Raw genomic sequence first — 23,496 nt, 5'->3', positions numbered from 1 at the left:
GGACAACCAATTGGTTGTCAATACGGGGTGGAATCCACCACCTCCAGTTGACTTTTTTGGGTCTCCTATATGAAGCTCCTTTGACACTGCTTTAAGCAGGACCCATCTTTCATGCAGGGAGATTTTCTGTTGAATTGTCCAATAGGCCATGAATCATGTGTTTCTTTACGATTTCAAAGAGCACAAGGTCTCAATCTGGGTTTGGCAGTTCTGCAGAGATGGCACTGATGATTTGGTTAGGCTGAATTTTTTCGATGAGCCATAGAAAAATGTGTGCATGGGGAAGACCACACTTTTGCCACTCAATGGCTTAGAGGTAACAACGGACTTTGTCAATGACATGTTTTTGGTGATCAGCTCCATCAATTTAAGATTTTGAGGTGGAAAACCCTGGCTACAAGACCATTGCGGTCCTGTGGCTTATGTCCAGGGAGCAGTTCCTGCTTGATCTCCTCCCAATTACAGTTGCAGGTGAATGTGATGAACGGGTCAGGTTGACTGTATGCTCACACATAGCACAATGCATCCTGGGTTCTTTTGTGCATAAACCGTGGCCTCCAGTGAAACTGGATGGCAAGATGACCAATTGACCTATGTTGTCAGCGTCACCATCGTTTATAAATGCATCCCACAAATGAATGTACCCCTCAGCCCTGAGTTTCTTCTGGTTGAAGCAGAAAAAAGGGAGTCTCTCAGCTTTGATCTTGGCATGCATGTCTACGATGAGTTGATGGCAGAGATCTTTTGTACACAAAAGGATGCTGTAACTGCCTTCACGTTGCATCAAACTGTGCGCATAAAGAGCCATAGCAGGTATCTTTTTGTCAGGCCTTGACTTTCTAGTGCTGGGATTTGTTTGCCATATCTGGAAATGGTAGCCATCTTCACCACGTGGGAATAAGACTGGGTACTGGAGGGCATCGTATGCCCTGTTGATCTCACACACTCAGTTGAGTTTGTTGTCACGTTGCTACAACACAATATCCCGCTTACCATGCTCCTCACCCACAATCAGGATGGCTACTTCGTCAGTAGTTGGTGGACTGTACCTTTGCTCGTGCTGGTCAGCAGGTGTCTTGTCTGCATGGATGATTATTCTATATTCTTCTGCAGTCATTCTTTCCATTGTGGACTTGAAGCTCCTGGTGTTCGTTTTACCATTGTGAGGCATGTCTTGCGGATCTAGTATGAGGGGTTTGTTCAACCCCAGAACATTGCTTCCACACTATATGGCTTGTTCGCCTCAGTTTGTCATGAAGTAGATCTGTAAGAATTTTGGCGACTCATTAGACAAAGCGTTCAGAGATCCTGATAAGTGATACACTTGGCCTTGCACTTTAAATGTTGGTATATAGCCTGGCTCTTTAATCTCTCTAGTTTTACCAAAAGAATTCACCTGGAAGCACGAATTGCATTTCCTAAGGTTTGGTAGAAAATGCTTAGAATCACTTGATGTGCCATCCAGCAGAATTTTCAGGGGTTCAGTTGGCTCTGTGAATCCCTCTGGTTTCACCTTGCCAAGTGAGCAACACATGGAAGGAACGTCTTTTGCCCATTTCATGGCTCCACAGTGGGCACATACATTCGACATATTCCCAATACGATGGGTGCCATCCAATTCATTGTCGCTGCCTGGATCATAGTTGAGCGCAGCTAAATGGAGTGATCTCTGCTGCTGGGCATCATTTTCTGTATTTTTGCATGCCTTTCTGGTTCGAAGTCCGGCCGTGCTGTTCTTTGAGTGGGCAACTCATTTTGCCACGCTCTTGGAGTCGTTTCAGTATTAAAGTCCAGCTGTGATGTTCTTTGTTCTTCAGTTTCATTTAATCAGGCTACTCTCTTTTATCTAGCATTTTTATTTATCCCCGAAAGGCCTGATCTTTATAATGATAAATATAACTTTATAATCACTTGGACGTCCTCTCAACATGAAAGGCGCTTTACAAATCTAATTTTGTAGTTGTTTATCTTGTTACTGCTACTTGGCTTTGTTTGAGTGCATGTGTGTGTACGTGCTCTGTGTTGCCACAGGGCCACTGTAAGCTGACGTGGCCACCAGGTGTAACTGCAGTGCAAAACTGCCATGCATGTGTGATGAGCATGTTTAGGTCATAGCTCAACAATGATAGGAGATCCCCGAAAACAAATATGCCTATGACACTCCGAGTGCAAGACATTTCCGGTGAGGTATAAATCATGTTTTTACATCAATCAGTTATTGAGATCTTGGCTGACACACACAGTCGTTTTATTAGTATATACAGGGGGAATGAAAGTCAATTAGATCCAGTGAATAGATTTCCAGATTCTGGCATTCTTTTCATTGATTAATTATGTAATTAATGTAAATGTAATTCATCATGCCTATGTTTACACAACTTGCATAATAGACCCCACTACAGTAAAACTCACTTAAGTTGTATCAACTGGGACATTAGTTTCCCATGATTCAAGTCGATTGGCAAATATGGAAATAATGAAGAGGAGTGGAGTTACCAGTTAGCAGGTGATAAATACCAGTAGTGCAAAGAAATCTAAGTGATTTTGATATGCCACTGAATGGGACTTGGAAACGTATGACTTAGGCCAGGGTGGTCCAACCTTTCGGCTGTCGCAGGCCAGATGTCCTATTTGAGAAATGTCCACAGGCCACATAAGCAATATTTTGCAACTTCCAAAAATCCCAGGAAATGGAAAGTATTGTATTTCAATGATCAGCTTGGGAGAAATATTCCAATGAGTCTCACATAGCAATCAATATTAACCATGTCCGTCCAGGAAAATAATTCCTTTGCTTTACCTCATTTAAGTCTAACCAGAAAAAAATCTTACACGCAAAATTGAACTTCGTCAGATTACTTTTACTTTATAAAAAACGCTCAGCTGCCATATATCTAAAAAACACTGATCATTTTTTCTCTACAAAGCATCTGCCACTACTGTTGCTGCTATACTATATGCATATACAACAGCACAAGATCTCCCTTGAGGCATTCTGCCCTAGGTGGAAGAACCAGATAAACAACTTGAATGGCATGGAGCCATTTTGTCTTGTTGCCAGCTCCAAGTACGGACACTGTGTCATTCTTCTCCAGCTAGCCCTAGCCAACTTAATCCAAAATGTATAGCATAGCTACATGAAATGTAGTTTAAAACAAAAGTTTTGATCAAAATCTAGTAGGATAATTATATTAACAATCCTTACATTTGATACAGCGCTTTATCACATTGTCGAGATGTCTCAAAGCGCACCCCATCTTAAGAAAGATATACTAGGCTTTGGTGTTAACCTGGCTCAGTTGGTGGCACTCTCACCTCTGATTTAGAAAGTTGTGAGTTCAAGCCTTACCATCTCTGCGTTTACAGTCTACTGTCTTTTGACCCAGAGGATAGAGGACCCAGATTTGGTGTATCAAGCACATATCTAAGAGCATTTTACAGATAGATTAAAATTCTGTATCAGTAAGATGTTTTGGTACAATTAACCCAGGCATAACATTGTTCTCACACTATACATTTCATTTTTCAAAGAGTTGTAACAGCATTTTTTGTGTGTAAACCTGAATAACAACATAAGAATTTGCTAGGCAAAAGAAAACCAAGGTCCATCTAGTTTGCCTTGCATCATCCTGGCAGTCGCTTGATTGACACTCATGCCCCAAACTATATAATGTAAAATAGTGTTTTCTTCATCAGCATGCCCTCTTCTACATCCACAAAAAGTTAATCCTTCAGAATTATAAACGGCAAAAGTAAATTAAGCAGTATCTCATGTTTTGTGTAAAACTATCATCTCTGGGTCAGAAGCTAGTGGTTTGAAGACTGAACTAGTTCTTTATTACAGTACGGTACTAAAATGGTGTTGTATTGCTAGAGGTACCATCAAAAAAAGTGTAGGTTGCCTGTTCCAACTGGCATTAAAGTTTTCACAGGACTATTTTGAAGAGCAGAAAATTCTCCTGAAGCATCTTCCAATTTTCCTTCCTCTTCCAAAAAATGTAATTTAGCAATTCATCTTGTTGCTGTTTATGGGATATTGCTGGCACATTTGCCTTCACAAAAGTCATTAAATGCCAAATAAATATTATTTATTGTAATACTACATTTGACAGAAAACTATTTTGACTTGATAAAGCAATATATCAAATGCAAAGATTATTATGTTTCAATCAGGTATGAATGTTCGTAGAGCTGATTTATTACAACATCATGCACTTATATAGCATCCTGCATGCAGGGTAGCGCCTCAGAACGCTTATTATAGAGAATGTAGAATATTAGTATTTTAATATCGACATCTGTCCGACATCGAGTCCTGGACGAGAGACAACTTTCTTCAGCTCAACGTGCGAAAAACCGAGGCCCTCCTGATTGGCTCATGTCAGCGCCTCCGCACCTCAGGCGCCGACACCATCAGCATCCAAGGCTGCACTCTCCACCTCTCAAAGCCAGTCAGGAACCTCGGCGTTTTGTTCGACCCTGAGCTGTCCTTTCTCCCTCACATCCGCACCACAACTGGCACCGCCTTCCATCACCTCCGGAACATCGCCAGACTACGGCACTACTTCACCCCTCACGCTGCTGAAACCCTGGTTCACGCCTTTGTCACCTCAAGGCTGGACTATGGGAACTCTCTCCTCGCCGGCCTTCCCGCCACCTCCCTCCACAAGCTGCAGGTCATTCAGAACTCTGCAGCTCGTGTACTGTCCCGCACCAGGCTTCGCGACCACATCACTCCCACCCTCGCTCGCCTCCACTGGCTCCCCATCCCCCAGAGGATCGAATTCAAGATCCTCACCCTCACCTACAAGGCCATTCACGGCCTTGCTCCCTCCTACCTCTCCAACCTACTATCCCCCTACTTACCTGCCCGTACTCTCCGCTCCTCCGGCTCCGGTCTGCTCCACGTCCCCCGCCCCAATCGCCCTACCATCGGTGGTCGGGCTTTCAGCCTCTCAGCCCCGAGGCTCTGGAACTCCATCCCCCAGTGCCTTCGCCGCTTCCTCCCTCTCCTACTTCAAGGCCAGTCTCAAAACCTTTCTCTTTGACCGAGCCTTCAGCTCCCCTCTCGATTCTCTTCCCCCTCCTCGCTCCCTCCCTCCCCTCACCCTGACCATTTCTCCCCTCCTCGCTCCCTCCCTTCCCTCCCCTCACCCTGACCATTTCCCCCCTGCTCGGGTCATGACCCAACTGTGCAGCGCCTTGGGACGTCCTCCTGACGTGAAAGGCGCTTTATAAATGGAATCTTGTTGTTGTTGTTGTTGTAGTAACCAATCACAGATTCATTAAATTACTATGGATAGCTAATCACCTGGTGAGAATACTATTATACATCAAAGAATATAGAAGTCACTAACAGATGGTATGTGCACAAATCTCCCCCCACCCACCCCCCCAAAAAATGTTTTAATTGTAAACAGGGTACATCATTTTGCCCACAAAATATACAGTCAATTCACTTCACAGTATATTTTGTGAAGCGCTTTGAGACGTCTCAGAGACATGATAAGCCACTATATCAAATGCAAGGATTATTATCATAAAAAGTGATATCAATATAATCTTGAAAATTCAAATGAGGGTTACAAAACACAGAAGTCTCAATCACTGTATAAAATGTCCCTTGAATCCCTTAATTAACTTGCTATCATGCAATTGCTTCTAGGTATTCACAACCTAACAAATGGAGTGAAATTAAGCCATCAATATTTGGATAATTATCTTTACTGTTTTAATATCATTAAAGAACACTGAAATATATGTTTAACTTGTGGGATCGCACTTAATGAATCATTAGCTTTTATTTTCAACCACTGAACAATGATTTATTAGAAAACATATTCTATGTGATGTTCCAGGTGTGCCTGAAAAGAGAAATTGGTATTGTTTCCATATTTCCCCTAATTGTAATTTGATAGTCCATAAAAGGCAACAACCAGTAAACTAACACTTGGTGCATCCCCAAAGGGAATATAAAATTCTAATTGCAAATCGCACTGGTGTATAATTGTTCAACGCCTGCTAAGGTGATTAGAAAATTAAGAGGAAAATGGGAAGATTACCTGAGGAAAGATGCATTACACATGGTAGTCTGAAAACAGGAGAAATCTTTTTAATAATACATTGTAACAAAAAGATCTGCTTAATTACATCAACAGTGAGTCAATGACTCAGATCCTCAAGATAGTAGTTCGTGGACATTTTGTAAGTTTTGGTAGTAACAACACTTACTTATGTACCATTTCTAGGTCAACAAGCTTGGTTTTTGAGGTAGGCAGAATTCACATGATATTTAATTAATCAGGATATCAAGCCCTGAAGACCTGATAATACCTACAATTAAACAATTTTATGTGTTGAAATATCTCAAAATTCCTGTAAATAAATGCCCCAAAGCAATGACCAATTGTGCTGGCTCAACAAAAATTATACTTACATATATTATTATGAAAGAATAATTATTCATAATGATAATATCATTCAAAATTATTCTTAATGTTAACATCATTTAAAATGTTAACATCATTAAAGAATAATGCCAAAATCTTGCCCAGAAAAGGGAAGATCTACCTACATTTCAGAGTCAAATATAAATGGATCAAGGCATCACTTCATGTGGAACTGAGCCTTAAAGTTCAGGAAGGTCTCAGATCTGCACTGAGTTTGCTGATTTCAAAGAAGGCAATGGAGGAACAGAATAATTGACCCGAGTACCTTTCAAGCTTTGGAGGGTAAACTCTCATTTCCAGATTGGCACTTAGAACAACTTCCTGGAAGAAGTTGAAGGTTGCCATTTTGTTCAGCAAAGACAAAGAGAAATGGGAGGAAAATAAATGAGAAAGAAAGCATCACCCTCTATCATTATGCATCACCAAATATTGCTGAATATCCTGAGTTCCAAAGTTACATGAGCATCATTTAAATAGTATTTCAAAACTAAATAAATTCAAGTCAGAAGGAAATCACAGCTCAGGTAATAACCAACTCCTATGTTGAATGCAAATGTTTGAATTAAATTGCTCCTGATCAGCAATTATTTAATTACCATCTTTCTAGAATGATTAGACGCCAACAGTACCCCAACGCAGTCTCTGAGGGTCCCCAAGCTTTGGCTCTTGCCAAAATGCGCCTAATACTTTCCGGAATTAGGTAAGCAGGATGCATCCCTCCAGGGAGAGAGCGCGCATTCCATTCCCAGAATCTCTCTCTGGGATTTCCACGTGTAGGTGGGATGCGTGGCAATCACAGCTTGGTTTGGACACCCTTACGCACAGTGATGGGTTTCCGCACGTGTCAGACACCCGGCTGACCAAAAATAAATCTTGCTGGGTGGGATAAGCAGTGGTTTATTATCTGATAGTGAAATTAACAACGACTTGCGTTTCCACAGGATGGCGTCTTGATGTGCCGAAGAGGGCAAATCTCACGCAACAGAAAATGCATAGTATCTGTATTAAGCAAACCCAATTTGGTGGAGCCCATTGGACTGCATCTGTTCACATAACCAGTTAAAAAAATCTAAAAGAAAGCAGCCCAGGAACATCCGAAGTCCCATGGCGGGCTGTCATTTCTTCTATTCACTGCAAACTGGAAATGCATCTCATCGCGGCCACTGAATCAATACCAAAGACTTTTTGCATCACACAGGGACGAAAAACGTGAGCAACGTGTCCGCTCAACCCATCTCAATATTTGTAAGTCAGTATAGATACGAGTATAGATAACCCACGACCTCAAAGCCTGTGTCTCAGGATGTCCCACCTCGAGCTGGGCTGTGAACCAGACACCAGGCTGGCGACACACACGGAGGGAGGGAGGGAGGGAGGGAGGGAGCAGCGAGAGGGATGAACTATATCCACACTTCAGCTTCCACCCGCGTGCGTTTAAAGATTAAAATTCGCCGGTGATCGCTATTAAAAAGAACTGCTGCCGTTGGGAGAAAATGTTGCAATCGAGTGATTCTTACTAGTGATCCGGATGAACACACACACACACATATATATATATGTATATATATATAAAGACGTCAGGCAGGCAGTCAGGCCTTGCGTTGGTCCAGTGCCGTGTGTGTATCCACACCGAGACCCGGCCCACAGATTCACGCCCGGGATAAAGAAGGCCGCGCGCGGGGACAGCTCACACCGGCACCACCCGCTGTGCCTTCCAGTGCCATAACATTCCCAACAGCCGAAGTCCGGAGAGCGTCCCAAACCCGACCACCAGCACCAACCACCGCACCGCGGGGTCAGGGCCCGGGGACTCGGGTTAAAAACCCGTCGCCCCGACTTATCGCCAACGTTACTTGGAAGGCGTTACACACCGCCATCGCCGCCGCCGCCGCGCGGACACAACGGGGCCTCGGTTTCCCGGAGCCACGAAGCCTATCCCGGATTATTCGGCCTTTTTTTTTAAATACATTAAAAAAAAATTAAAATTATTATTTTTTCAGAACCACCACCATCACTCCCCCCTCTCCACCATCACTCCCCCCCCAATCCAGTAAAGGGGTCCGACACGGAGTGGCCTCTCCGCTCGGCTTAACAAAGACCATCAAACACAGGGCGCCGAGTCCCGAACCTCTCTCAGCACATTACGTGCCACACACTCACACACACACACACACGGAGGGGACTCCCGACAACGACGTCGGCTTTCGTCAAAACATGGACTGGACTTCTTTCCGAACTCCTTGCGATTGCGAACCCCGATCCCCAACCCCCGATTCTTCCTGACAAAAAAAAACCCTTTACCCCCCTCTCCCCCTCTCTCTCTCCAGTTGGAAATGGATATAGGTATTAAGAGTTCACGTTACGCACACGTTATTTGACTTGTGGCGAGAAAGCCAGTGGAACCAAGTAACTGTTTTTTTGTGTGTGTGCTGGTTGAGGGGGGGCTAGTGGGGGGGGGGGGGGGAGGAGGGGGAGAGGAGGAGGAGGAGGAGGAAAGGGGGGTGAAGGAGGCGCCTCTCAGCTAACAGGTTAGCACCAATATCCGCGAGGTCCACCCCCTCCCTCCCTCCCTCCCTCGCCTCCAACCCACACATCAAGCTCGCTTGAGGCGAGCCCTCTCGCACCCACCATCCTAACAAAAAAAACCCTCCCCATGCGGGATTAATAACCCTCATGTTTTTTTAAAAAAAGGGTATGAGGGCCTGGGGGGGGAGGGGGGGGGAGGAGGGGAATGGGGGGAGGCAATTAAAAATCAGTTCCATCATCAAGGATAAGGTAATAAATAGAAATAATAAACAAAATATTATTCAACCCAAATAGGTAAAGAAAAAAATCAGTGGCATTTAACTATTATGGGGGGGGGGGGGGGGGGGGGAGTGGGTGGGAAGAGGGTGGTGGGGGGGGGCGTTTTATTTCAACGATGGGAGAGTCAGAAGCCAATTTTTTTAAAAAAAAATTACCCCTTCTTCTACCTCAATAATAAAAAATATTTTTTTTCTTTTCCCCAGTTTTATTTTTTTTTGGGGGGGGGGGGTCTAACTATAGATTGGGTCTTAAAGTGTAAAATTCCCAAAGGAAACACATTTTTCTAAGACTGCCCCCCACCACCCCCACCAAACACCCCCAAACACCCCCTAGCGGGTTTGCCCCCTTCGTTGCGGTACTGGCGCACGTCCGCCATTAGAGAGCGACCGAAACAATACGTGAGGGGGATTAAAAAGGGAAAAAGAGGTGGGACAAGTGAAACTTTACTCAATTAAACCATTATCCCCACGAATGGTACCCCAAGACTTTCCCGGGCACGTCGGTAACCCAAAGGGCAGGGATAACGAATCCGAAAAAACAGGTTTAAAGCGGGTATGGTTCACATCATATCTTACCCGATTTCCCAGGGATCTACACGGACAGCACTCGTTCCAGTCCCGGGCTAGACTTGAAGTCACTCTAACTTGATAATCCAGGTCCCGCCTCCGCCGCGAGGCGATTGGTCGGCTCCGAGCATTTCGAATATTAAAGGCAGCGTCGCGACATCTCTCTGGCCGCGTCCCTCGTCCGTCTTTGTGACGGCATCGCCCTTCTTTCATCATATTAGGTTGCTTCGCAGACGATAGCCCACATTGCTGATGATCCTCGGCTGGGAGGGCGATGTTTGATTGACAGGAAGGAGGGAGGGAGGGAGAGAGAGAGGGTGGGGGCGGGGAAGCAGAATTATATATTTATTTATTTATTTTGTACCCTGGGCTGCATGAATTTGGATGGAGAAAGTATATTTTAAAGAAGTTACCAATCTCGTAACGTGTGACCGGGATTCGCAAAATACCGACGCGGTGGGGGGGGGTGAGGGTGGGAGGGGTTGGGTTGACGGGGGCTGTAGTTCGCGACACAATAGGTTTTCACTCTCGAGGGTCAGAGACCGACACCGGTGAGAACTACATCTCCCACAATGCAGCGCTTGGCGGGAAGGGACGTGTGAAGTCATGTCGACGTCCTTTGATTTCGGCCGCTCGGAGTCTGTGCTGCGGGCGCCATTTTGATCCTCTGTTTCAATGCCAGTAGGTCGAGTGGCGTGGTTTCAGTCTTAAGTTTTTTCTTCTTTCCCCCCCCTCCCCCCCCTCCTCCTCTCACTCCTCCTGGTGCGAAATTTTATAGAAACGTCTCTGCATAACCGCAGAATCACTGTCGGAAATGCAGTCGAATCAAATGAACCGAAATTTAAAGCAAGTGAAGATAGAGAACAGCCAGAATTCTCCGCACAAAAGAGACTATGCGACGGCGGATCTGGAAGGAGCCATGACTGGAGAAGAAGGTGAAGCGCTCACTGTAGACATCAAGAATTTCCGTAGGCCAGGAGAGAAGGCCTACACGCAGCGGTGCAGGCTTTTTGTCGGCAACTTGCCGACCGACATCACGGAACAGGATTTCAAGAAGCTGTTCGAGAAGTACGGGGATCCGTCCGAGATTTTTATCAACCGGGACCGCGGGTTTGGTTTCATTCGCTTGGTGAGTGGAGTGGGACATGTGTTCAGTGGGCGCCATGTTCATTTGGCACATTTCGTCTCGTTCTTTGTAATTTTATTCGTACGTTGAGCAAAACTAAACTGATCATGTTGTATATTGTTGAGCTTATGCTTTTCGACCAGGTATGTAAAAATACTTGTGTAATTTGCACCTTTTTCCAACATCGTTATTGGGGTATAAATGAATATAGTACTTTTCCCCTGAATGAATTTGTTACGAAGGTCGTTTTTTACTCGTTTATTGAATTTTTTTAAAAAAAGGAAATGTTAAATGCGTTCACTGAACGAGTCAGTTGGGCGGTTTAGTCCCGCAGGCGGCAGGAGTGAAGGAAGTGCAACTGTGTACCGACAATAAAATTCTAGATCCAGATGCCCGAATCGTTTCCTTTTTATTTGTTGTAAGAAATGTACTGAAAAGGTTTTAATTACAGTATTTTCGACTAAAACATTTCTCATGCGAAGTGTAATTGCGAACTTGTTGCACGTCTTGTCGAGTCGTGTTTAGAATCGGAATGTGTTAATTTTACAGTTTGTGCACACTTGCATTTTTGTACAGACATTTGTTTTTCTTTGGTTGCTACAGTGTCATACTTAATTGAGCTATGATTTTAATTATTACTCAGATATTTCTTAATTCTGATGTTGAATGATCTTGTTTGTTTCAGTTTTGTTGTGTCCACTGTCATGTCTGATTCCTATTAAATTTTAAAAGCATACTAAAGGCTTTTTAACTGGAGTTATTGTATCACAGGGGTACTGACGAGAAACTAGTTCCACATGCAAAGAAATTGGATGAGATGGTCCATACTTGCTAGCTTCATACTTTCCATTGAAAACAGTGTTTTGGGGAACAAGTTCCATCTTTATAATATATTACAGTACAGAAAAAGCCATTCGGCCTATTGAGTTTGTAGTGGCTCTTTGAAAGAGCGATCTATTCTCATTACCTGCCTTTCTCCATACTTCAAAATACACAATTTTAGATATCCATCTAATTCCCTCATGAAATGGATACAATAATAATAATTATTATTATCAGTCCCCCCACACAACCTTCAGAATATGAATGCTGCCTGGATCACAACTACTGGGAGGGTGTTCCACATCCTAACAATACTCTGTGGGGGGGAAAAAATCCTATCTCCCTTTGCTCTTTTGGTAATTGCATCCTTGTCATTGGCCAGTGGAAACAATTTCTCGACTCTGTCAAAGCTCACAATTTTAAAGATCTCCATCAATGGGTGAATGAATAACCCACACCAACCAATAAAGTTCATGTTTAAATTCTTTGGTTCTGTGTGGGGTTAGTTGAACATGGATAGATCGGGAACTCTATTACCAGCCTTTGCCCTTTTTCCTTCTCTTCTCCCCCCTCCCCCCGTTGGACAGTTTGCCGCGCTCACAAGCAAATGGCAGGATCTATGGAACTGAGCAGTTGTACAGCAATTGACTTTAGAAGATGAGGTGAAGAAAGTACATATATTTCTACTTCAAGAGGTAGCTAAAGGCGAAGTCAGTCAATTGGGGTTAATTATTTTGGAAATTAATAGAGGAAATTTAAGTTCTTAATCTTTTGTATAACTCATTTCACAACAGAATGTCTCAAAGCACTGTACAGAGAAAGAGTGGGAGATGGTGCTGGGAAAGGGTAATTGATAGTGTGGTCAAAGAGGTTTTTAAGATGGAGTTTTGAAAACGGGGAAGGAGCAAAGCAGAGGGATTTTGGAACACTTCCAGAGTGGGTTTAACATGGCTGAAAGCGTATCCCCTGATAATGAGAGGGTAGGGAATTGTAAATCAGGCTAATGTTGATGGAGTGGAGAGAGTGAGTTGCACCACAAGAGGAAGAAGGTTCTCTTCTCCAATTTGCAAAGGCTTTCCAATTAGCATCTTTCTATTTAAATTTGCCTTTTGGCTCTTAAGTTGTTGAGCCATGAGCATATACTCTTCAGCTGTGACCTTTATGTGAGGATTTAATTCTTCAGCCTATTTGTTTTATTGGTTGCCTGTCGCACATCAAGCACTAACTTCAGTTAAACATAGGCAAGACTGAGGCTATCTTGCTCAGCTCCCATTAGTGCCTATTCACGTAAGGTACTGCCTGGTTGCACATTCCACCATATTGAGTCAGTGTAGAATTTTCAACAGTCTTGTTTGACTCCCAACAATTCTTCAAACCCTGTCTTGCTCTGATTTGCTCAGTGTTCACTCCCTCCGTAGCGTTTCCTGATTCTGCCATTCCCTCTTCTCCCAGCCCGCTGAAACCCTCATCCATGCTTCATTCTGCCCAAGCTTGACTATGCCAGTGCTGAGATGAAGTCGACCCAATGCCAATGCTGAGATGAAGTCGACCATGCCATCCTCCTTCCCCGCCTATTCTTTAAGTGCTCCCGGATGTGACCCCGCATAAAGAGCACTATATAAATGCATGTTGTTGTTCTTCCCCCATCTACCTTAGTGAGACCACACAAGCATGGTTCGAGTCCTACTTAACCAACTACCAGCATCTTATGTCAACCAACAGTTTTTACTCTCGCCCGCGCCTGGTCACCTGTGGGATACCCCAAGGCTCCATCCTTGGCTCCCTTCTTCCTCATTTACATGCTCCCTCTTGGCGATGTCATCCACAGACAAGTTTCCACTTGTATGCAGATGATACATAAATCTACTCTTCCTCCAGCTGCAACTCCTAGTCCACTGATGTTCTGTCAGCTTGTATGACAGACATTGAGTTCTGGATTAGTGCAAACTTCTTGCAGCTGAACGTTGACAAGACAGAAGCCATGCTCTTTGGCTCCCGTCAACGTCTTTTCTCCTGCGGTTCAGACCTCCGTGCCCTTCCCGATCTCTCCCCAAGACTCATCCATTCCATGGACAACTTATGTGTCGGGTTCAATCCCCAGCTATCCTTTGTGCTTGACATCCGGTCCCCGGCCAGGACTGCTTTCCGCTACATTACCCAACTCCGTCCATACCTCACTCAAACATCTACCGATACCTTCGTCTGCGCCTTTGTCACCTCCCGCCTAGACTAGTGAAATGCCCTCTTTGCTGGTCTCCCCGCTCCATAATTCACAAAATTCAACTCATTTAAATCTTGCATTCTCACCCGCACTAAATTCCGTATCTCCATTACCCCAGTCCTTGTCATACTCCATTGGCTCCCTGTCATAGAGCCGATCGATTTTAAGATCCTCACTCTTGTATTTAAATCCTTTCACGCCCTAGCACCCCATTATCTCTCCAACCTGCTCTCTCCCTCCACTACTACCCGGTGCCTCTGCTTGACTGGCTGTGGCTTTCTCCTTGTCCCCCAGACCCTCCACCCCACCATCAGCGGCTGTGCTTTCAGCCACTACGTCCCAAAGCTGTGGAATTCTCTCCCTCAATTCCTTCGCCTTACGCCCTCTTACCATTTTCAGGGCACACTTGACCTTCCTCTTTGAGCGTTCCTACGGTCACCCTTCCCCTAGCTCGGCATCGGTTTCACCACTATTAAGCACTCAGACGCTGTCCGGTGTGCAGAACACTATAAATGTGAGTTGTTATTATGCTGATGCTGTTTGCCAGACTCCCCAGCTTTTCTCCACACAGACTGCAGACTATTCAGAACTCGCTCGCCTTTGTCCTCTCCTGCACCAAGTTCCTCTTCAAAATCGTATGCCACGGAATCTTTAACATCCACCTGAAGTGTCAGAAAGAGGCAGGTGGAACTTCAATTCAATGTCTCATTCTATATAAATGTACATCCAGTAGTATCAATCAATTGAATGCATTCCCAACTTTTAGTTTCTCTATTGCAGTATTCCTGACATGGGTGCAACGCTTCAGAAACCATAGCTTTCATAGGAATATAGGAAAACGAGAATAGGGCAATGAACATTCAGACTATTGAGCATGTTCCATCAGTTAATAAATCTTGGCAGATCTTTTAAACCCAATGCCCTTTTGCTATACATCTACTACTCAAGTGTCTGTCTGTCTCTCTTTTAAACATCCTTATTCTCACTGCAGCTTTCTAGGACAGAGCCCTATATAAATGTGAGTTGTTATGCTGGTGCTATGCTTGCCAGATATTTTCACAAATCTCTGCGTGATGAAAATGCTTTCTAACTTCAGTTGTAACTGTCTTGGCTCTGATTTCAATGCTATGACCTCTTGTAATGGATCCTTTAACCAAGAGAAAGAATCGGCTACTACTGTATTCAACCCGTCAATTCCTTTCATTAATTTAAATATCTGGATCGTATCACTCCTTAACCACATATGCTTCAAGGAATCTAATCCTATTCTACCACGCCTCTCATTGTCGTTTAGCTCTTTCAGCCCAGGTATCAGTTTATCGAGCATTGCTGGATATCCTCCCAAGGCTAATTTATCCTTCCTAATTTATCCTGCCGTCCCTCCCCTCCCCTTGTTCAGGTGGACATTATTAATTTGCCGCAATATGTTGAGTCCTCTAGGGTTGTGGTTAGAGCACTCACCTCGCAAGCGAGAGACCTGGGTTTGATTCCCAGGCAGGATGAAACACTTACCTAGCAGTAAGTAGGAACCCGGTTATTAGTCGATTAGTAGATTGCTTTTCCATGGGTAATAATCCCTTTATTAAAAAAAATGATAATTTGGCCACTCATTCCACAACTGTTTGTGGGACACTGCTGTGTGCAATTGGCTGCCATGTTATGCCCAAAAAATATACAGTCAATTCACTTTTCAGTATATTCTGTGAAGCGTTTGAGACGTCTCACAGGCGTGTTAAGGCAGTATATCAAATGCAAGGATTAATAATATTATTACCTCACGCGATGCAGTGTTAAACTCCAGCATCTGGCATGTTTCTGCCCACTCAGTTAATCAGTATGTCTTTTGCCTGTCCCAGATTGTAGAAATTTACAGCACAAAAGGTGGCCATTCATAGTTTGCAACACTTACTAGCTTAGAGTTATTCCCAAACTTGGAAATAGTCCGCTGTATTTTTGGATCCAAATTATTGACTTATAGGGTGAAACGATGGAGCACCAGTACCACTTGATATTGCCTGCAAATCAGACAATGTCTCTGTTATATCAATTCTGCTTCTTATCTCCTTACTAATTTTCTATCCATGACACAAATGTTGCATTCAATTCCACTTACCTTAATTTTAGTTCTTTTGTCACTTTATTAAAAGCTGTCTGAAATTATTTATTTTGTTAGACAAGTTTTATTTAAAAGAGATATATTATGAGACAAATTAACTCATTTTAGAATTAGCAGCAAGTGGAGATTGCCTTTCTGTCCACAAGGTTAATTTTGTTTTGATCAATGGGCTAGCTGACATGTGGAAAGCTATTGTCACGCTTAAAAGTATACAAGTCAGACTGAACGTTTTCCATGCCCACACCATCAGTGCTAGGTAAATATCCCTGTGGCTGGAATAGAGTTTGCATTCTCTCCTGGAGTGATGTACCTGCTAACCTGATTTCAGAAAGAGTAGGTTGATGAGAGCTGAGACTTGAAGACACCTTAATATGCATTGGAGTACCTAAAATGTATGGCCTGCATTTGGGAGCACCAACTGTTGAATATGGTTACAAACATTCCTTTAATAATAGTAGTCCAGTTTTTTTTAAGGTATTCCCCTCGGAATTAATGCATTGGGAACAGAAGTTGGCTGTTTGGCCAATTTGAGATTGGTTTGCCGTTTAATTTCTTCATGTCAATTTGACTTAATTTCCTTCCTTCCTTCCTTCCTTCCTTCCTTCCTTCCTTCCTTCCTTCCTTCCTTCCTTCCTTCGTTTCCTTTTTTTAAAAAAATCTTACATTTTTATAGTGCCTCATTATATTCAAACCTGTCAAAGTGCTTAACAGTTAATTACTATCCAGAGAAGTAACTATAGCTAAATTGTGCCAGCAGTGTCCCACAAACACCAATGAAGCGAAAAATCAATTAATTTGAAGGAATTTTGTCAGCAACAATATTACCATCTCTTTTTAAATAGTGTTGTATTTTTAACAGTGTCAAGTTTCAAAAAGATAAAAACTAAAAATTACGACAACTTTCATTTATATAGTGCCCTTCGGTGTATCGGCGAGCTTAATTACTAATGCATTTTAAGCATATGAAGATATGTTTACCATATCGTTGAGTGGTGCATTTTCATCATCTGATCATTTTAACAACTACAGTACTATCCAAGATGGCCTGCAGCTCAAATATATCTTGCCTCCTTCAGGACCCATCTCAATACTCTCCTCTTCGACCGTGCTTTCGATCACCCTGCTTCCCTCGCTCTCCCCAATCCCGACCCCCCCCCCCTCCCCCAGCTCGGGTCCAAAACACTTGACTATCCAGTACCTTGGGACGTCCTCCTGAAGTGAAAGGCGCTAAACAAATATTATTTTGTTGTTGTTGTTATAATCCTTTGGTTTGTGGATCTTCAATCATCCCATGTATCCACAGGTTGCAATTATAAACCCAGTGTAATAACCTAATTCTGCAACAATTTATTCTTTTTCGCAGTTTTCTGTAACTTTTAAACATTTCCTGTATCCCATGAATACTGAGCTTCGGTATAGCAGTAATGGGATGAAACTTTGATCAGAATGCAGACTGAAATAGTTATACCCTGGGCCAATAGAAAAGTGTGGCTGCACTTTTACTGCAGAATCTGCTACAAAGACCCCCTCTACCAAAAGCACCTTCCTCTGCTACAAACAACCCCTTCACTACAAACACCCCCTCTACCACAAGCACCTTCCTCTGCTACAAACAACCCCTTCACTACAAAGATTCCCTCTGCTACAAACCCCTTCCTCCGCTACAAACAACTCCTCCACTACAAACCTGTATAAACACAGTGTGCTCGGGGTCCTGGGACTCCGCGCGCTGCTGCACTGTTTACTCAACTCCGCTAACATGGGTGGAGAGACTGGACGCACATGCGCGGTGCAACGTGAGCGGGAAATGGGCTTCGGGCCACTCCGAGGCCCTGCTGTTGTGATTGTCTGAGTGTGTGTCTTTCTGTGTCATGAGCTGGTCCATTAGTAAAGTGCAGCCATGTTTGCAAAAATATTGCGAAGCGCTTTACCAAATTTTGCAGGGGAAATTGCAGGGGTTAGTTGGTGCTTTTGGGGTACATTTTACTGCTACATGTTTTCACTTTATTGATAAAAATCTAAACTAGGGAAATAACACATTAGATTGTTGCAAAAAAATACATTAATTGCTTTGTTAACAAAAAATGTGGCCATTTTTGGGGGGTTGCGGGATACTAGCGAGGTTACAGGAGCTCACCACTTCCTGCCTCTCAGGCAGGCACCGCACAGAGAGAGAGACACAGAAGAGACACTCCTAGACTCACGCAGAGACACATACACACTCACACTCACAGACACAGTGAGAGAGACACACACATTCACAGGCAGAAAGAGATATACACACTCACAGACACAGAGAGAGACAAACACACACACTCAGACACAAAGAGAGACACGCTCATAGACACAAGAGAAACGCATTTTCAGAGAAACGCACTCACAACAGACTTCTTGTAGAGTCCTGTAGCTCAGTGGTTAGAGCGCTCGCCTCGCAAGTGAGAAACCTAGGTTTGATTCCCGGCAGGGCGAAACCTTGGGCAAGTTTCCTTACTCCACACGCCTGCTCATAATCCCTCAAGAAAAAAAATAAAATAAGAATTTGGTCTCTCATGATTGTTTGTTGGACACTGTTGTGCACAATTGGCTGCCGCGTTTCACTCACAATTATAGTCAATTCACTTCACAGTATATTCTGTGAAGCGCCTTGAGACGTCTAGAAGATGTGAAAAGCATTATGTTAAATGCAAGGATTATTATTAGACACAAAGAGATAGACAAAGAGCCACTTATGAACACACACATATAGAAGAGACATAGACAAACTCACATAGAGACACACAGACAATCACAACAGCGGGGCCTCCGAGTGTAATCCATTTGCCGCATGCCCACAGTGTCGATGGGTAGATAGCGCGAGCAGCCCACGGACCAGAAACTACATTAGTGGCGAGTTTGTAGTGGACGGGGGTCGTTGTAGCGTAGAAGTTGCATCCACATTTTTCTATTGGCATAGGTCATGAGTGTGTCTCTATGTGTCTTGAGTTTCTGTGTCTGTGAGTGGGTGTGTCTCTGAGTCTGTGTGCCGTGCCAGACCCTGAGAAACAGGAGGTAGTGACCTCCCGGAGCCCCTCGGTCAGGACTAATTACCCGCACCCCCATTAAAGAAATGTTAAAGAAAGTACTTTTTATTGCATCTAATACTCTGTGTTATTTCTTCATGTTTAGTTTTGATCAATAAAGTGAAAGAATGTAGATTGGCAGTAAAATGTACGTCTCAATAGCACTAACTTCCTGCAAAATGCACAAAATTTCGCCTGCAATTTTAGGCAAACATTTCCGCAAATTTCTATTTGCACTGGTTATAACTGGGGAAGTAGATTAAGGTGAATTGTAACAAATTTGTGACTGCCTTAACTGAATTAATGTAGTTGAAAAATATTAAGATCATAACATTTAATATTACAAACAAGAATTTGATATAAATATTGAAACTATATTTCTCTTATAGGAAACAAGAACACTGGCTGAAATAGCAAAAGCTGAACTTGATGGCACAATGATGAGGAATCGACCACTGCGCATTCGTTTTGCTACTCATGGAGCTGCTTTGACTGTGAGGAACCTTTCTCCAGTAGTTTCCAACGAACTACTAGAACAAGCTTTTTCTCAATTTGGTCCAGTTGAGAGAGCAATAGTTATAGTTGATGACCGTGGGAAACCCACAGGAAAAGGTTACGTGGAATTTGCAGCAAAGCCTGCTGCTCGCAAGGCACTAGAAAGGTGCTCAGATGGAGCATTTTTACTAACCTCGTAAGTCTTTCCTTTTTTTTTCAAACCATGGTATCTTTTTTAACTTTAATTTTTGTTCGCGGACCCTGATGGGACTGCCGAGAGTGTATGATGTCAAAGCATCAACTAATATCAGAATTGTTCTGGAGCTCACATGAGCTGGTCAAAGAGAGTCAGCAAGGATTTGTGACTGGTAGATCATATCTGACAAACATTTTGAGGAGGTCACTAACATGGTAGATAAGAGAGTGTATATGGATGTCGTCTATATGGACTTTCAGAAGACATCTGATTAAAAGGTTACGCACAAGAAGTTATTTGCAAAAATGAAAGCGGATGGAATCGGAGATAACCTTGTGCCATGGCTTGGTAACTGGCTGGAAGACAGGAAACAGAGTAGGGATAAAAGGAACATTTTCTGATTGGCCGGATGTGATAAGTTGTGTTCCCCAGGGGGATCTGTACAAGAGCCTCAGCTTTTCATCATATATGTATATATATATAAATGACTTGGATGAAGGAATAGAGAGTTGTATGTCCAAATTTGCAGATGACATGAAGTTAGGAGGTACAGTAAATTGTGTAGATGTGAGCAGAAAATTACAAATGTACGTCGACTGATTAAGTTTAATGTTGGGCAGAGTAAAGTCATCCAATATGGATCCGAGAAAGACAAATTGGAATATTTTCTTAAGGGTGAGAAATTAGGAACTGTGGAGGAGCAAAAGGATTTGGGTGTTCAAGGATACAAAAAGTAATCAAAAGGGCTAATGGAATGTTGGCCTTCGTCTCAGGGGCTGGAATACAAAGGTGAGGAAATGACGCTTCAACTGTATAGAGCCTTCGTCAGACCCCACCGGAGTACTCCGTTCAGTTTTGGGCACCACACCTCAAGAAAGATAAACTGGCCCAGAATGGAGTCATGGGCAGATTCACCAGAATTATACCAGTGTATAAAGGGTTAACCTATGAGGAAAAGTTGCTTGGATTTGGATCCAAATCCCTGACTTTCCAGTGCCTTGGAAACTCCTGAACTGAAAGGCGTTACACAAATGTAAGTTGTTAAACTTGGCTTGTATTTCCTTGAGTTTAGAAGGTTGAGTGGTAATCTATTTGAGGTGTTTTCTCTTCGACCGTGCCTTGTGCTCCCCTCTAGACTCTCTACTCCCTCCTCGCTCCCTCCCTTCCCTCCCCCTGACCATTTCCTCCCTGCTCGGATCCCGACCCAACTGTCCAGCGCCTTGGGACATCCTCCCGATGTGAAAGGCGCTCTATAAATGAAATCTTGTTGTTGTTGTTAAAATGGGCTTGATAGAGTAGGTACAGAGAAATTATTTCCTCTGGAAGGGGAATCTAGAACAAGGGGGCATAATCTTAAAATTAGAGCTAGGCCATTTAGGAAAGAAATCAGGAAATATTTTTTCACACAAAGAGTAATGGAAATCTAGATCTCTCCCCCAAAAGGCTGTGGATGCTGGATCAATTCAAATTTTAAAGACTGAAGTTTATGGATATCTGTTAGGTAAGGATATGAAACGATATGGAGCAAAGGTTGGTACATGGAGTTGAGCTACAGATCAGCAATGATCTAGCAGAATGGTAGAAAGTCTTAAGGGACTAAATGGCCTACATTACTATTTTCCAATGTTCATATAACAATCACAAAAAACTAAAGGAATTGAGGACTATTAAGATTCTGATATTGGTTGATTATGTTTCTGATGTATTGTGTAAATGTTCCTGTTGAAGATATAGATGGCTCTTGTGGAGCTGATTAGAGCCATTTTTAACTGCGTGGCATTCGAAGTCTTGATCATTCTGCTCATGCTCATAGCAACATAGAGAAACAACATACAGCACAAGCGCAGGAGGAGGCCATTTGGCCCAATAAGTTTGCACCGGTTCACAGAGGAAGTCACTTGGGGTTGTGGGTTTGGATAATTATGAAAAAATGTGATTTTATAAACTTGCATTCCAGCTCTCCACATCCCGTTATTGTCGAGCCCATGGAACAGTTTGATGATGAAGATGGACTTCCTGAGAAATTGTTACAGAAGAATACTCAATATCACAAGTGAGTGTTTGAACTATGTTTTTCCCCTTTTCTGCCTAGATCTACAATCTATTCCTTGCCCTGAGGTTTTTTTTTCTCCATCTGAGCCAATGGTTATTGGTGTTAGAGGGATTTAGTGTATTGCGCTTACACAACAAGAATAGTTGGTCTCTGCTCAATAAATCAAAAATGTTCAGTTCCTCAAAATTCTTTGTCAATCAGAAAAATCAAGCGTATAGAAAAACTGCAACAAGCACTCAGTTTGCAAGTAACTTCTCAATTGCAATTTTAATGGATTTTTCTACATACAGAGAATAGAGTTCAAAATTCTCATCCTCAACTTCAAGGCCTCCATGACCTTGCTCCTTCCTACCTATGTGACCTGCTAGCCCCATATCAACTTGTCCGATCCCTTTGCTCAGCAGACTGAAGCTTACTCCATGTCCGCCTGCCCGGCCTTCAGACTCTTTGCCTCTACCCTTTGGAACTCCATCTCACATTCCCTTCGCTTTGCTCCCTCCCTTTCCATCTTCGCACGTCTCAAGACCCTCCTCTTCAATTATGCCTTCAGCCACCCTCCTGCCCACCCTGATCCCAATCCATCCGTTCAGGTCCAAATCCCTGACTGTCCAGCCCCTTGGGATGTCCTCCCAACATGAAAGGCGCCAAACAAATGTAATTTTGAATTGTATTATTTCCATTTGGTCTAAGTAAGCTACAGTAATTATTTGAAACTCACAAGTGGGGTGGGGGAGGCGTGAATTCCAAGTTTTATCAGTTACTATCCTAATTTATGTTCTCTCTCTTAAGAGCCCAATGGCCTTCTCCTGTGCCGTAAAATTCCGTGATTCTTCTCTTCTCCCCCCACCCACACGCACACAAAACGCAAACTCTTCTTGGTGACATTTATCCTGCACTGTACCACTGTAGTCTTGCTGGCTGGTCTCACTTTTAGTTACCATTTTCCTTTCTATTAAATTTCACCTCGCCCATTCCCTTTGCCATTAAAAACATATGCTGTTCCCACTTTTTTAATTCTATTTCTACTTTTCAGTTTCTTTTTGAACTGGGTAATTTTTTTATTTCTGTTTATTTCATAAGTTCCTCTTTCGCTTCAAATTCTGTCTTTCAACATTGTGATTGCTTCCAGGGCTCTTTGCCACCTGTCTTGCTGAAATCCGGATATACACTATCCACTAATTTTGTCATTTCCTCATAAATCGCTTAATAGATTTGTCAGCCATGACTTCAGCCCTAGAAGTAAAGTTGACTTGCTCTCATTGTTCTGCATAACTTCAGTATTCCTAATGTATTATCTGCTACAGATGTCAGACTTGATGGCCTTTAGTTTCTGTTTCACTTTTCATATGAATTTGCTTTACGTTTACCCTGTCTCAATCGTTGGACATCAAACTTCTTACAATGTTTAATAATAGCTTGCTGGAAAATACTGGTTTCAATAGCCACCTCTCTTAAACACTATATAAAGCAGTCCATTCTCCCTCCCCCCCCAAAGTCAATCCTCTGTCATTGATCACTATTTAAATGTTTCCTTATCATGACCCAAAATTAACTTTAAAATTTTGTAGAGTGCATGTAGTCTTCATCT

General features: G+C 43.0%; 2 protein-coding genes across 7 annotated transcripts in view; one reads left to right on the top strand and one right to left on the bottom strand.

Annotated features, from left to right (window-relative positions):
• zmym2 (zinc finger, MYM-type 2) overlaps positions 1–9,918 on the bottom strand; it is a 55,725-nt gene extending 45,807 nt beyond the window's left edge. For both annotated transcript variants that reach the window (XM_007905589.2, XM_042334222.1), the window contains exon 1: positions 9,830–9,918. The gene's annotated coding sequence lies outside the window, so the exon portion shown is untranslated. The remainder of the gene's footprint in view (positions 1–9,829) is intronic.
• Positions 9,919–10,299: 381 nt separating this feature from the next.
• LOC103186504 (paraspeckle component 1) overlaps positions 10,300–23,496 on the top strand; it is a 56,682-nt gene continuing 43,485 nt past the window's right edge. For 2 of the 5 annotated variants that reach the window (XM_007905594.2, XM_007905591.2), the window contains exons 1-3: positions 10,450–10,949; positions 19,554–19,855; positions 21,813–21,908. In XM_007905594.2, coding sequence (XP_007903785.1) covers positions 10,635–10,949; positions 19,554–19,855; positions 21,813–21,908 — 713 coding nt within the window. In that variant the 5' untranslated portion in view covers positions 10,450–10,634. Of the gene's footprint in view, positions 10,372–10,448; positions 10,950–19,553; positions 19,856–21,812; positions 21,909–23,496 lie in introns of those variants that run through there. The other 3 variants (XM_007905593.2, XM_042334223.1, XM_042334224.1) reach the window with 3 other exon arrangements.

This window comes from Callorhinchus milii, unplaced genomic scaffold (assembly GCF_018977255.1).
Source record: "Callorhinchus milii isolate IMCB2004 unplaced genomic scaffold, IMCB_Cmil_1.0 Scaffold4, whole genome shotgun sequence".
Lineage (NCBI taxonomy): Eukaryota > Metazoa > Chordata > Chondrichthyes > Chimaeriformes > Callorhinchidae > Callorhinchus > Callorhinchus milii.
The sequence above is the reverse complement of the archived record's forward strand: the minus strand, read 5'-3'. Positions and strand labels throughout refer to the sequence as shown.